The sequence below is a fragment of the Pelecanus crispus genome, chromosome 7 (assembly GCF_030463565.1).
Source record: "Pelecanus crispus isolate bPelCri1 chromosome 7, bPelCri1.pri, whole genome shotgun sequence".
NCBI lineage: Eukaryota > Metazoa > Chordata > Aves > Pelecaniformes > Pelecanidae > Pelecanus > Pelecanus crispus.
This window is the reverse complement of record NC_134649.1, coordinates 15,828,094-15,843,532: the sequence shown is the minus strand read 5'-3', so window position 1 is coordinate 15,843,532 and position 15,439 is coordinate 15,828,094. Positions and strand designations below refer to the sequence as shown.

The following is a 15,439-nucleotide window of genomic DNA, read 5'->3' as shown; positions in this document are numbered from 1 at the left end:
TTGGCTACCCATCCAGTTTTTTACCCAGCGAAGAGTACGCCCATCCAAGCCATGAGCTGCCAGCTTCCCAAGGAGAATGCTATGGGAGACAGCATCAAAGTCTTTGCTGAAGTCCTGGTAGATGACGTCCACAGCCTTTCCTTCATCTGCTAGGCGGGTCACCAGGTCATAGAAGGGGATCAGGTTGGTCAAGCAGGACCTGCCTTTCATGAACCCATGCTGGCTGGGCCCGATCCCCTGGTTGACCTGCACATGCCTGTTGAGCGCAGTCAGGATGAACAGCTCCATAATCTTTCTCGGCACTGAGGTGAGGCTGACAGGCCTGTAGTTCCCCAGGTCCTCCTTCTGGCCCTTCTTGTAGATGGGCATCACATTGGCAAGCCTCCAGTCATCAGGGACCTCCCTTGTTAACCAGGACTGCTGATAGATGATGGGAGGTGGCTTGGTTAGCTCCTCTGTCAGCTCCCTCAGTAGTCTGAGGTGGATCCCATCTGGCCCCATAGACTTGTGAGCGTCCAGGTGGTGTAGCAGGTCATTAACTGCTTCCTCCTGGACTATGAGGACTCCATTCTGCTCCCTGTCCCTGTCTTCCAGCTCAGGGGGCTGAATACCCTGGGGATGACTGGTCTACCAATATTACTTGGTATCAGGTCCATCCCTAAAATTTTTCTTTGTCAGTTTTAGCAAGTTGTATTTGGCAACAGTGAACCATATGTAACTTTCAGAATATGATTATGCTGTAAGGAACAGTGTCTGAGCTGTACCAGAATACTTGAATAACCCTGTATATCAAAGCTCTAGCACTTTGTAGTCACCAGCAAACACTACACATACATATTGAGGAGTTTTATTTGATTGTGCTCTGCACAAATTATGATTAACCTCATTCTGTTTATAGTCTGCAGCTGAACTGAGTTTGGGTAGGTTTCTCATGCCAACAAAAGGGGAAACTAAAACTGCAAAACCATGCAGAGCAGAGCTCCTGAAACAGCTTATATAAATAATTATCCAGCCTTCAGATTGATTCATGTCCTTTTAATCTCCCATGAGAGAGTGGGAAGCATTGATGGTGTGGCTTCTTTGATGTAGACAGAATAACTATAGCTTGTGGCTCTTAAGGCTTAGTATACATTTAAAAATGTGTTAAAGTAAAACTTGTTCCCAAGGCAAGATAGAGGCCTTCTTCCCTTTACTCCTAACTAGCCAAGTAACTTGCAGGCTTTCAGATTCAAGACCATGATCATTGCTGTAATGTTTTGTTTTTTTTTTTTGAATGGTACATCCTTTTTGCTTTGTTTGAGAAATTAGATCAGCACTTTGGGTTAAACAAAAACATTTCTTGGAAAATGTTATGGTGAATGTAGAAATCATAGTTTTGTAAGTGTCATAGCATAAGACAGAAGCCCTTAACAAAATTAATAGTACCTGCAGGTATTCTCCCAAGAATTGTCAGGAAGCTCAGCTATAAAATTGTTGAAATACTAACTATAATGAATAATCTTGTAATCTAATAGATTCCCTTACTGAAGGAAGATGGTAAGTAGCATGCTGTTATTTTAAAATGACCAAAAGGGGAACTACAGGCTACTGCAACAGGCCGGTCTGGAAGAAAGAGTACATGGAATAGAATTAGTAGACATATGACACGTTTGTGTTTACAAGGAGGGAGACTGAGTGCTGCTTTCATAAAAGGAAGTTTTGTCTTACAAATCAAACTAAGCAATGACATGCAAAGATGGACGAGCTGCAAATGTCAGCCCAAACTTGTTGACAGTTGAAAGGCAAATAGAAAGTTAGGATTTATTGGGAAAGGAATAAACTAACAAAATTAAAAACACCATTATGGAGTTGTACAAATCCACATGTGTGCATGGCATGCATATTTCTGGTCATCCTTTTTCAGAAAGCATGTATAACAGAACTAGAAAAATACCAAGAAGGGTCACAAGATAGGGATAAGTTTTATGTGAGGAGACACTAAGCAGTCAAGGGCTTTTCAGCTTTTTCTTTTTTTTTGGTGGGGGGAGGTGTGGGGGAGAGTGGTATAAAGGGAGTTTTATAAAACTATAGTTTAGGGGAGGTGAATTTAAACAGAGAATCCACTCTTATAAAACAAATATGTTCTCTTATATGTTGCTGAGCTCGCTGTGCAAGATGTTGTGCATACTAAAAGTAGAAATGGATTTTAAGAAGACTTTGGATAAGTTGAAGAAAGGTCCATCAACGGGTATTACATTCTCAGTATGTATTTAGTGTCATGATCAAAAAGTCCATGACCACTTATTCATTAGTAACTGGGGGATATATCAGAGGAAGTACTATTCTTAACTGTTGCTTTTATTGTTTTCTTAAACATCTGCTCTTGGTCATTACTAGGGAAGGGATACAAGGCTGTGCAGAGCGTTAACCTGCCTACTAGGCTCTTTGGTGCCTCCTCAGCCCTTGCAGCCACCTAGGATCGAATGGTAGAAATGTTCTTTCAAGTGCTCCCCTCACCCTGGGCTGAGAGTGTTCTTCTGTGTACCAGTATGTGGTTTCTCATCTTCCAGAAGTGGATGAATTTCACAGATTGAGCAAGCAAGCAAAACTGACTGGCCTTTTCAGGCATGTCATTTGCTTATGACTGACTTTCACCCTTGTCTGAAGGGGACTGCCCTGCATTTCTGTTAAGTGTCACTGTTTCAAGTGAACTTTCTTCCTCACTCCCTGTGATGAACAGAACATGCTGATTTACAGCCAGCAAAATGTTTGTAGCTTATTTCAGTGTTAGTTTATGGATCTGTAATCATCTCTATTTCAAGAGAGTACATCACTCTTTTTTTTTCTGTTGTGGCAGTTTATGGTAAACTGAAAAGTCTACAGATAGATGCAATTATTGTTTGAGACCTTGGGCCATTTTCAGCTGTATCAACTGGAACATAAGCAAACAATTTAAGAAGGACATCAGCAAGTTCCTGGCTGAAATTACATACAAACTTGAATTGGAGTCATTGAAGTTAAGGTGTATTAAAATGCAAATGGGACACTCCAGCTACTCAGGAATGTGGGAAGAAAAATAGAACTGGATTCTTTTAGACCTAGATGATTTCTCTGGCAATCTGTGATTTTCCTGGCATAAGGGAGAAGGCCTTGTTCAATAATGTGAAAGCACAAGGGCTTTTCAAAGAAAAAGGTTTCTGTAATTTATTATGAACGTTACTTATTTTTAAATAGAGTTTCTACCTTAGCCAGTTGTTGTAGCAATCATTGTTTCTAGTAAGTTGGATTTGGAACAAATATTTAACTTATAAAGAATAAATCCAAAGTGGTTAACATCCGGCAAAGTATAGGCCAATAAAACCCGTGTCTAATGTGGGAAGTGTAATGTAACTTTAGTAAGAAATGTTATTGAGCTTATCTGAAATAAATTGTAGTACTGCTTTTGTTGTAAAAGTAATTGTGGATGTGTTATTTGTGTTGTAGTTGCCTTGTGTTGTAGAGGTTGAGGCATCCAAGGTCAGTTCACGCAGACTGGTTCTGGACAGGTAGGATTTGTAACTTGAGCACAGCACGCCTTAAGAGAAACCAGTAAGTTCTGCTGTAGCCTGGTCATCTGTGTCTACATTTAGGACTGGCTGCAGTAGGTTGTTTAGGCTTGGAGCTGGGAGAGATCCCAGGGCTTGGGGCTCCTGTTCAGATCAGTGGTGGCTGAAGACTAAGGTGGAGTCTAGAAGACCGTGGAAAACTGCAGCGTGGCTGGCAGTGGCTGCTAGCCGTGCGCTGGTAGAAAGGTGCCGGGAATTCCTGAGCTAGTGTTGATGTTGAATTTGGATCAACAGTAGCTGAGAACTGTAGACTTAAGAATGCTTTTAAAAATGCTGGACTAACTTTGGAGTAGGCTGAGGCCATTCAGCCTGCATCCAGCCCTGCTGTAGGTCCGTGTTTGCAGAAATTTCTTAGAAGGGGTCAGTTACTCATACAGCCTGGGCTGACTATTCAAAATTATATTTAGGGCTGGAAAAAAGCAGCTTCCAGGCTTAACCTGATTTTGTGCATGTGTGTGGCACTGTACTGGACCTGATAAAATTCCCACGAGTGTGACCATGATGCAGAGATGCTTCAGTTGCTTGTCTGCCCTTTGGAGGCAAATAGTTTGTTTTTTGGGTTTGTTTTTTTTTTTTTTTTCTTAATTCCCTTTGTTCCCTCTTGCTCTGAGTAGTTGACTGTGTATTGAGTCCTTTGGCTGAGTGTATTAATTAGTCAGTGTGGTTAACATCTGTCATACCTAGTTTATCTGTTGCTCATTTCAGGGAGCAAATTACATGTGCAGTTTAACATTTGATAGGGTTGTATATTTTTTGAGTGTGTTAAGCTTTATAGTGTTAATTGGTGAAGGGAGAAGTGCAGCTGGAATTGTTACTACATGAGTTTGTTTTTCAGACTTTGTTTGAAGTCTTAAGACTTGGCACAAAAGCTTCCACAAATAGATGCGTTAAGTTTTATGTTTTTTTATACTGCTGTGAGGTTGACTGACTCGATGTCAGGACTGGCTTGTTGAAATAGTACCTAATTAAATATTTGGTACTGTTTTCTGATTTTTTTTTTTTTTTTTTTTTTTTAGCGTTGGCTGGTTTAACATAGGAGGCCAAGTCTGGATTGGCTCTTGACTTTTCATAAAATGTAATATTCCTTCTTTTTATATGGTAGCTTATTTGGCACATCTGTCCATACACCCAAAGGAACTCAAATTCCTGATGAATAAAATGTACACATTACTAACTTTTGACTTGTTCTCTGTTTATGTTGTGCTTAAGTATGCTTCAGTTATATTAGATGACTTCCTGTCTTCCTGTGACCTGTGTGAGTTCTCATATACAAAAAAAACCCCAACCCAGCTATCTGGAATCGCTTTGTTAATGAACTTTTAAGCACAAGTTCTCAAATTAGCAAACATTGAGTGAAGTAATATATGAACGTTGTTATAAAATTACTGTTGACTAAATATGAACTTTTAAGGAAGCTATCTATAAGATATTGGTTCTATATAAAAAGTGTAAGCTATAAATGGAGAAACAGATGACACTTTTGCTCTGGTCTTTTTAGAGAAGCAGTTCTCTTGAAGTATCTTTGGAAGCGAGGGAGAATTAGTGAAAATAACTTTAGTGTCATTTCTAAATGCTGTCTGTTAAACAGATGGTAAAACTGCTGAGGCATGTTGTGCTGACACCTTGCTGTTGAAGCAGCCAGCAAGGCTGAAGGTCCTGCAGAAACATATGTTGCGAAATAACCATTGATCTAGCAGTACGCATTTTCTCTATTTTGAAAATGCTGATAGGTTCTTGTATCTCAGTATGACAGATAGTTGATCATAGATGCCAACTAAAAAGAAATGTCTACACGTCATTAAAAAAAAAAAAATCCTCACCATCTACCTCTCCCCCTTAAAAATACAGGAGACTGTGACTTTCAGGAATTCCATGCAACAAAGTATTTATTGCTTTGCCAGATAGAGAAAACATTACTTTTAGAATCCATTAATTTGGTAAGATCTTAACATGATAAGTAAATTTTGCTTTTTTGAAACTGTTATATTCCTGTGATTAATAGCCTATGCTGGCAGTATTGTATGGAAGAAAAAAAGCTCACTTTTCTCGATTTAGAGTTCAAGAGAACCAAATAATATACTCAGTGCAGCATGAAAAGAAAAATACATGAAGTTGCTAGTATAGCTCAGGAAAGTTTTTTTTTCATTCTCATCAAGCTTGTAACTAATGTTGATGTTTGGGTGTTTAAGCAAGAAGAATGTTGGTTTTATAAGGGATCTATTGAGGTCTTGTTTTCTTAAGCAGCGATAGTCCAGATCAGTGTTTGTTTTTTCAATTTGAATTGATACTTTATATTCCCTCCAATAAAAGCTGTATGCTCTCTCATTTTGTCATACAGCTGTAGATTTCCGTGTGAAGACTGACTTGTGCACAACTAGCTGTCTAAATAGTCAGAAAAAGACTGGGAATATACTTAGGTTCTAATTCATGCACTAACACCTAGAAAAATTAGTCACAAAAGTTGCTAGAGAAAGTACCTGTTATTTCAACACCCTGGTCTTATACAAGAGCTGTTTCAAAAGGCACTGTTGTGAATCCAGCAATTAAGAAAGGCATTAAATTCAGTTAACTGTCTTCAAACCTGATAAATTACGGGTAATGTTCTCAGTATGGCTCTTAAGTGTGTGACTCAGATAAACATGTCTATTTAAAATGTACCTGTATCCAATTTCTGATGGGAATTGCAGAAAAAAATCCAAAATCTTAACTGTTAAGGCTTATTAAATATATATTCATAAAGTAGATGAAAATGAGTTTTGGACTGGATTACTTTATTTTGGTGCTTTTCCTCTTTGAGCACTGGCTTTTGGCATTGCACTAGAGTTCTTTAAATGTATTGTATACAGCAGCTGTCTGTCCTCACATGTTTTTAATAACTTTCTATAGACTAAACCAATGAATCAGTAAAATAAAAGGCTTCTTTGTTAGTGTACTATATCATTAATTGAGGTTTATGCACTTACGGTTTGGCAAGCAGGAAGTTTGAGTTCTCCGGCCGTTAAGAAATTAGAAGTTGACAAGAACAACTGACCCACTTGTCTGTCTTGAAAAAACTGGGATGCCTGCTCACATGAAACAGAGATCCAAACAATTTCAACTCCATTGACATTTAATTGTTAATATGTGTGATGTCTGTTTCAAAGCTTCTTTGGCACTTCTTTGAAGGCTGTTAGTCAGCTTGTCATAGTGAGGCACATTGCTAAAGAGCATTCCTGCTATCTGATCTATTTATTAGTTGTTTGGAGGTCAACAAAAATCTCCACTGGAGGATTTTACTCTCTGGCTGGAGGAGAAAGTACTGTTAAAGGTTGGTTATCGAGGCTAGCTCTGCTAAAAATAGCAGGAGAGACAGCAGAATAATAAAGTGAATAACAGGAGCCTGTACTAAAATAATGCTGGTAACAAACACAATGTTCTGAGGTTTTCTAAAATACAGCAGACTTTTGTCCCACATTCCAGTAATTTATTTGAAAGGCATGTTCCACTTGAGGATTGCCAAGAACTTTACAAATACTAAGCCTTTTAACATGTCTAAGGTATGTGCTGTGCCATTTTAAAAAAAAAAAAAAAAAACCTCATAGGCAAAAATGATAGCTATATTTTTCCAGAAGCTTGTGGTCTATAATAATACAGAAAGTTTTCCTTCAGTAGTTCAGGGAAGCTTCAGACTCTTCAGGTATGAAAACCAGTTGTAGCTTTGTATCTCAAATGAGTTTGTGAACTAAAAAGGTGGGTGTTTTGTTTTTATTTCCACTCCCCCCCCATCTGAATATAAGACATCCACACTACAAATTCAATTGAAAGTTATGTATCTCTAGATTTCTAGCATGTTATCATCTATGGCAAGCTCTGCAGTCTAGTTGTGCTTTTTGGAGGTATAAAAATAGGAGCTTATGCAGATGTGAGCCACTGGTTCTCCATATACATGTACGATTTACAGATGAAATGGACAAACTTAGGACAACAGAGCTAAAGAAAAAAGGTAGTAAAATTATTAAGGAAGAAAGAACTGCTTCAAGAAATACCTCTAGCCTTTAATGTCAGAACTATTTGAATGAAGAATGCCATCGATGGGACAAAACAATGAGTAGAATTGGACTGGAGTTTTAATACTATAAAACATTGGCATTGAAAATTAAAAATACAGTCATGCTAGAGGAAAGGTGAAGCACACGGCTTTGCCCTGAGATGAAGGAAATAGATGTCAGCAAGATGCAGAGCCTCATAGTGGAAAGTTTTATGGAAGAAGGCCATCAAAATCTTTGGGTGATGAGTTTGAATAAAAGTTTGTTGTAGGATGTAGGGAAGAATAGGCACCAAATCTTTTGTTAGCTGGAGAAATCAGGAAGGCTAGAAATACAGAGGCTGCACAGGCTACACTGTTGAAGACTTTCACAGTTCCTTATTCTGTCTATGAAAAAAAGCCTGGTCTTGTTACAGTGTAGATTTTTGAAAAATGCCACAGGCTTATACATACCTTTTAAAAATTTCATGCCCTCTTACTTTTAGCACACAGGCAATGATATGTCTTCATGTTAAATGACCCATGTAATACATTTTCCTGCTTTTGTGGAGGTTCACAAAGGCTTTCGAATCACAAATGAACTTGAAACAATTCAACATATGCTCCAGCAATCCAGTAAGAAGTCAAGTAAAGTACTTTGACTGTTGGTGGTGACTGTTGGCGAATGCTGAAATTACCTATGTAAACTACTAAAATCTTAATTTCTTTGGCAGGCAAAAATCGATGATCAAAAGTAAACTGTACGATGATACCATGTATTGTCAGTCCCTCCCCTGCAAAGTTGCTGCATTCGTAGTCTGGTTGTAGTTGGACAGTCAAGACATCCGAGTCAGGGCAGAATCTTTCAGATTTTAGTTCTTAAAACTAAACTCTGCAGTGTACGTAGGCAAATGGTATTTTTCATAGATATAATGAATTTTAGCATATTTTCAGATGTCAACAGGAATGTCAGGCAGGGGATAGGGGAGATGCCAAATTTGAAGCTCCTGCTGCCAGGCTTGGGACTGCTGGAGTTGCTGGAACTTCCAGAGCACTTATCACAGATGAAACTTATTTTCACTTTGTCTTATTTTTTATAATAGCTGTATTATTTTGAAAAGAAAAAAATGTGTATATATGCCTGTTTTAAAGAGCTGCCTAGGCTTCTAGAAATTGTCAGGTGCTCCTGGGAGGAAGGTCTTCAGTTCTGTGTTAATCTGTGATAAATGTTTAGTAGCTTAAGCATATACCAAGACAGTTATTCTTCTGAAACAACTAAGGGAAAAAGTGTCTTTACTCTTTGCCTTTAAGATGATGTTTCTACTGGAGCTGGTGACAGTCTGGGTCCTGATGCTTAACAACTCTCTCCTGTTTGATTAGCATTAGTGTATATGATTTAAAAAACAATCTCAGTCTCCACCCCCAGCTCCCTCAAACTGGGTAATAAACGAATTTATTTTGAGGAAGGCAAAACTGTCCAAGGCTCTGAGTGTTGGGTCTATCGTAACTTGTTCTATACAGAACAAGTTTTATTGTCTATAATTCAAGAGTTTCTTTAAATTATTAGAAAGCATTACAATGCTATCAGGGGTTTGGAATAACGTTTTTTAAAATGCTTTGCAACTTTAAACTTTCTGTGTTTTTTTTTGTTTTTTTTTTATTTTCTGTAGACTCGAGATGATTTTCTTGGGCAAGTGGATATTCCTCTTTATCAGTTACCGGTTTGTATTTTTTGTTTGGTTTTGTTTTGAGACTGTGAAAGGGAAAAATGATTCTGTATGCAACAGTATTAGTCATCTAAGGAAGTTAACCATACTGATAACATAAGTGATTAACTTCTTCTGCTCTGTGGGTTTTTTGTTTGGTTTTCTTTTGTGGATTTGTTAGGGTTTTTTTAGTGCTGATATTTATCAAAACAATGTAGGTTACCTTGTGTTTAGATACTGGGTTTTGCTGCTGCACGAGTTAGGAGTGCATTTACCTTTTTCAAGAATAAAAATGCAAGGTTTTAAACAGTCCTAAAGACAAGAACAGATTGTAATTGTCATATTTCTTAAAATATTTTCTTTAAAGTCTGCAAATTTACTTTTAATATTCCTTATTCCCATAAACAGATACAGAAGAGGGTAAGTGGGAAATAGAGCTAGTGTTGCTTTGTACTTTTTTTTTTTTTTAGTTTTTGGTTTTGTATTGCTTTTGCAAAGCACATTGTTTTAAAGAAATATCACTAAGAACATTGAAATAAGTAAGCCTTTCATTTTCTTCTGAGGTCTCAAAACATTAGCAAATACTAACAGATATATCAGCAACTGTTTTAAAGACAGGATAACAACTGTGGCAAAACCTTTCCAAGAGCAGTTGTTCTTTCATTCTGGTAAGAACTGTGTCAGGGGTAGTTACAGATATGTCCCATTTCCCACTGTAACTGGTATGCGAGATCACACTAACTCCTTTTCCCTCAGTCAGGTGTCTTGGAAAGACTGGCCGTAATGTCCCTCTGGAGAAGGCTATCTGTGTTTTCACTTCCCACTAATAAGCTGGACAGCAATATCTGGGGTCTTTTGGAGATATTGGTGCATCTTCTTTTTTTTTTTTTTTTTTTTTTTAGCATAAACTAATTTATAGAGCCTCACTTGAGTGTTTTCATGGCTGTTTTCTTCATCGCCTTTTCCCTGTCTCCTCTTTGTTTCGATCTTCCTGGTTCCTTGTTCTTAATTACTTGGTCTTGCCATCTAAATCCATTGTACTTTATTGGCCCAAATATAGGTGGATTTTTTGAAAGTTTTTCATTTACATAAGTAAATACATCTTGGATAAATAAAATCAGTTTATAAATTCTTTATTACATGCAGTTTTGGTTTTTCTTGATGCTGTGCAAATGCAAACTGTTCATAACTAAAAAGAACTGGTAATAAGAGACATGTAAAAAGGGCAAATCATCTGCAAGGTAAGATAGTTGGCAGATATGAATTTGCTCTTTCCAAAACAAAAATGTATTAATTCAAGTGTAATCTAGCATTGAATCTAAGGTAACTTTTGGTTTTGGAAAGTCAGGAAAATAATTATAAAACTTAGATTAGAAAGATAATATTTTTCTTTTTCTCTCTGTGGGTGTATTTCCACAGGGTCTTACTCTGTGTGTTGGTAGAAATAATGTAATGTTGGAGGGAGGCGAAAAAACCCTCCAAACCTACAAAACCAAAACTCAATCTTAATTCCATTTTAATTTCAAAGATGTATTTACCTTAGTTGTAAGACAATTCATTTTATAAGTATAGAGCCTGATCTTGCAGGTAACACCAGTGTAACACATACATTGTTACAGGATTGAAGATCTGCATTTTAATTCAGTGAAGGTGGAACACTTCAACTTGAGTGTAGTATTTCTAAATTGTATTAATAAGAGCTTACACTGAAATCTCTGAAATATAAGAGAGCATTTTTCTTTTTGAAATTTGGTGTATAGTTATCATATTCAGTAAAACTTAGCTTAGTCTTAGGACTGTTTCATAACAAAGCTCAACAGTTCAAAAATAAAATTCTAAAGTCTCTGACTTATAATGTCTAACCTTTAGATTCTGGGGTTCAGAATTTACAAACAGCTCAAAAAGGAGGGGAAAAAAAAAAGCCTCAAAAAAGAGATTTACAAATGTTTGTAAACATATGGTATTGTAAAAATCAAATATTTTTGTAAGAATTGCAGAACTTCAGGTGGATTATAAATATTTATGTTAACCAGAAAAATAAACATCTTTTGTTTTCTTTAATGATCCCTCATGTGTATTTCTCTACTGTACCTGGGATGTATATTTATAAAATGATGTATGTTTACCTCTGTGCTTCTTTCTGTTGAGCAGCTTCACTTCTGTGAATCAAAGCAGAGATGTTCTCAGAATGGATTCTTCTGTAATTATTTTTTATCCCCAGGTTCTAAGGCTAGAAATGGCTTTTTATGTATGTTCTATGTAAAAATATTTGAAAAATACTGAGGGAGGAAAAAGAGTTATGGTAGATATTTTAAATGTGAAAATAGAGAATCTATTTCTTGCTTGCAGGCTAAACATTTTTTTCTCTGTGCTTTAGAAACTATAATATATGTATACACTGAAAGGTTTTTTGTTTTTCTTGAACCAGAGAATTAGTCTTATTACTAAGATTAAAGCTGGTATTGCTCTTACTATACCTAAACCGATAATTTAAATTTTAAAATGTTATATGGCCTTTAAAGCAACTCATTGTAAATGTCTGATAATTTTCTTTAAGTTCAAGTGTTTGATACAGATTTTTCTTGAAAAACTTGTCTTATTCCAGACAGAAAATCCAAGTATGGAGAGACCATATACATTTAAGGATTTTGTTCTTCATCCAAGAAGGTTAGTAAATGCCACATAAAAATTCTAACTTTCATATCTAAACAATGCTGTTATGTAATTACTTGTACCAATGTAAATATTATCTAAATTTTTATGTTTTCACCAAAGAAATTTGAGCATCAATGGAGTAAGATATTTGTGGTTCTACTAAAAAGTCAGCATTTGTTTAAAAACTTACAGATTATTTGGTAAGAATAAACCATTTTTCTTCAGGCCATGTTATAATTCACATGGCAACTTCATCTGAACAATTTACTGTTTTGCTGAACAGTGAAATCGGTGACCAATGTTATGCCATAACTCGTTTATCCCTTTTCAACTTGAAATTGTTTCCTGCCTTCCCATCTCTTTTGTTTGCTTGTTTCATGTAAGCAGTTTCATGTGACCTGAATTATAAACATAACAAAACTTAAACTGAAAAGCTGCTTAAGGTTTAGGAAGGCCTGTGTTAAGAAAATAAGGAATTTTTAAATGATAGGTAACAGTCTGACACTGATATTAGTGTTACGCGTTTCATATTTGTTTTTAAAATGTAGATTCTTAACCTAAATCTGAGGAGTTTTCAGCAACTTCTATAAAAAATAAAATACATAAAATGCATGTCAAAATTTTGAGAGAATAGGTTCCAATTTAGAAGTAACATTAGAACATGTGGGGTCTATAGGTCTTTCTCAGCCATGTTGGTAGCAATTTTTTAAGTATTTTACACTTCCTGATTTTTTAGCAGATCAATGATTTTAACAGAGTTAGTGACTGTCAAGTTTCATTTTGATCTATTTTTCTGAATTTAACATTTCCTATCCTATAAATGAATGAAGAATAATATTTATTGTGTCTGCATAAATAAACTTAAATTGTTTGTTAGTCAAGGATCTGACCTCTTCTTGTAGTGGCTACCACATGAATTTGGCAGTGCTTTGTAGTAAGAGATACTGCCACAGGTTCAGGCACTTTTCTGCCTTGAAATCTTACTGTAACTTTTACATGCTTTAGTATTGTTGATGCATGTTCTTCAATTTTGCTCATATTTGCATTTACTTAGACAGGAATATTAAGGTTACTACCTTCCTAATACCTCAAGCTGAGTAAGAATTATTAACATGTTAATACTCTGAAATGAATTACTTCAACTATTGTATTGGCAAGTAAAGTAGTAGGTTACTTCCTCTTTCAAAGGGATGTGGGCTTTTCTGAAACCAAAATACGATCTGAATGAACATATTTATAATCCAATATGAAATGTTTTTCTGGATATGAGAAAATCTAATGCACTCTGCATGGCAAAAAAAAAAGTGCAAAGCATTAGACCTTAGTGATAGGGGTGTGGGGGGTTTTTTCTTTTAATAAGATGATGTGCAGGTATCCAGTTGACTCACTAGTGATATTTTCAGTACTCTTATTTTCCTTTTTTTACGCTAATAGTCAAACAGATGAGATAATTTGGCAGATTTCTTTACCAAGTAAAAATATTTAATAAAATCACCATGGGGAAATCCTATTTTCAGGCTTCTAATGATGCATTAAGCTAGATACAGAGAGGCAGATGCTGAAGTATATGAGCTTGCTGGAACTTAGAGTTTTAGGAAAAGTAGTCCTGTAGATTGAAATAATGCTTGATAAATTGTCTGCACACAGCCAAATTATTATAATCATATGAATTGTTATTTTTATTTTCTTGTTCTTTATTGTTATGCATTGGATATTAGGGAAATTTTCAGAAGAGTGAGTTGGAAAGAAAGGTTTCCAGTTGTGGTACATAACATCAAAGTGTATTCAGAAGTCTAAAAACATAAATGCCATTATAGAACTTCATTAATTTAAACTATAAAAAGCGAAGTTGGTGTTGAGAAACTTAAGAATAATCCTCTAGCTGTGCTTTTTCAGCTATTTTATTTCCAGGTAACAGTTTCACAAGTGCACAATAAGAACATTTTATTTTCTCTTCCGCAGCCATAAATCAAGAGTTAAAGGCCACCTTAGATTAAAAATGACTTACTTACCTAAAAGTAATGGGTCTGAAGAAGAAACCACAGAACAGGCTGAAGAATTAGAGGTGGGAAAAGATGTATTTATTGCTGAAAAACCTAGTAAATGTCTTCAGCTATTAAGGGTAGTTACAGTAAAAATGAATGTTAGAAATCACTAAGCTATAAATAGTGTTTCTAAAAACAAACCAGTGAAAAGCGATTGCTTGTATGTTACATAAAAGTTGTAAGTCTGCATAAAAATTCTGGAGCAGTTTTTCTAACTAAAGGAGTGGCTTTCTCAGTATATCTAAAAAAGAAAACATGCATTTTGTTTTTGTCCTCATACTGGCTTGCCATATGTCTATGTAACTTTTCTTGTTTTAGAATTAACGAAAGTATCATTGCCCAGTATTTTTACTGCTGTTTAACGTTGTTTGACCACAGCCAGCCAGCCAGATACCAATATCTTGCTGGTTTTAGAATTTCAGCTCTCCCCAATTTATAAGGATATTTTGATCTTAAGTGCTTTACATTTGTAAGCTTTTGTAAGCACATCCAATTTAAATCAATGGATTTCTTTTTTTTCAAGACTTAAATAACTCTAATTAGCATTACCACCCTTGCTGTAATTAAACTTTATGTTACAAAATGGTATGCTCATCTGACTAGTACATTTGCAGCATATGTATGAAATGAAATTTATTTACTTTTTAAAATCTGTTCTATGAATGTGGTTTATTTTCCTGGAATAAACAACTTTTGATGCTAATGTTTAAGGAACTTGAGTTAAAAATAAGATTTCTGCATGCATAATTTGTCCTATCATTTCTTCAGAAATATACACAATAAAACCCAGAGCCAGTCTTACTGGCTTAAGATGTAATGGCACTGCACCTTAAAGGGGGGGGTGGTTTAATACATTGAGATAATTTTTCAACTTTGCTAATATTAAAGGTAGTTAATATTATATCTTTTAGCCTGGGTGGATTATATTGGACCAACCAGATGCTGCTAGCCAGCCACAGCAGCAGCAGCAGGAATCTCCTCCGCTGCCTTCAGGCTGGGAAGAAAGGCAAGACATTCTCGGCAGGACCTACTATGTCAATCATGAATTCAGAAGAACACAGTGGAAAAGACCAACTGCTCAGTATGTCTTTTGGCCTGAAAATTCAAGTCTTATTCACTCTAGTTATGTTGAAAGCAGGGAGAACTAGAAAGTGAACAGCTTGAGAATTAGTAGAGAGCTTTCCACAGCTTAACCTTCAAGCCGACGTGTAATGGTCACTGGCTAGTGGCCATTTTAACTGCACAGTGCTCTTCCTGTTCCCTGGAAGTATGCATTCAAATAGAAAGTGGTTGCAATTGTAAGAGTTAATAACTATGGTAATGGAAAGCAAATTATTTTCCAGCTCTAAGCCTGGTTCCTTCTTCCCAGCAGGGATGGCATTAAATTATTTACCTTGTTTTTTTCAGATTTTTTTTTCCCCTTAGCCTGTGAATTACAAAAATAAT

General features: G+C 36.0%; 1 protein-coding gene across 2 annotated transcripts in view; it reads left to right on the top strand.

Annotated features, from left to right (window-relative positions):
- Window positions 1-15,439, top strand: part of NEDD4 (NEDD4 E3 ubiquitin protein ligase) — a 64,244-nt gene that overhangs the window by 29,289 nt on the left and 19,516 nt on the right. For both annotated transcript variants that reach the window (XM_075714548.1, XM_075714547.1), the window contains 4 exons: window positions 9,258-9,308; window positions 11,899-11,960; window positions 13,911-14,013; window positions 14,905-15,074. In XM_075714548.1, coding sequence (XP_075570663.1) covers window positions 9,258-9,308; window positions 11,899-11,960; window positions 13,911-14,013; window positions 14,905-15,074 — 386 coding nt within the window. The remainder of the gene's footprint in view (window positions 1-9,257; window positions 9,309-11,898; window positions 11,961-13,910; window positions 14,014-14,904; window positions 15,075-15,439) is intronic.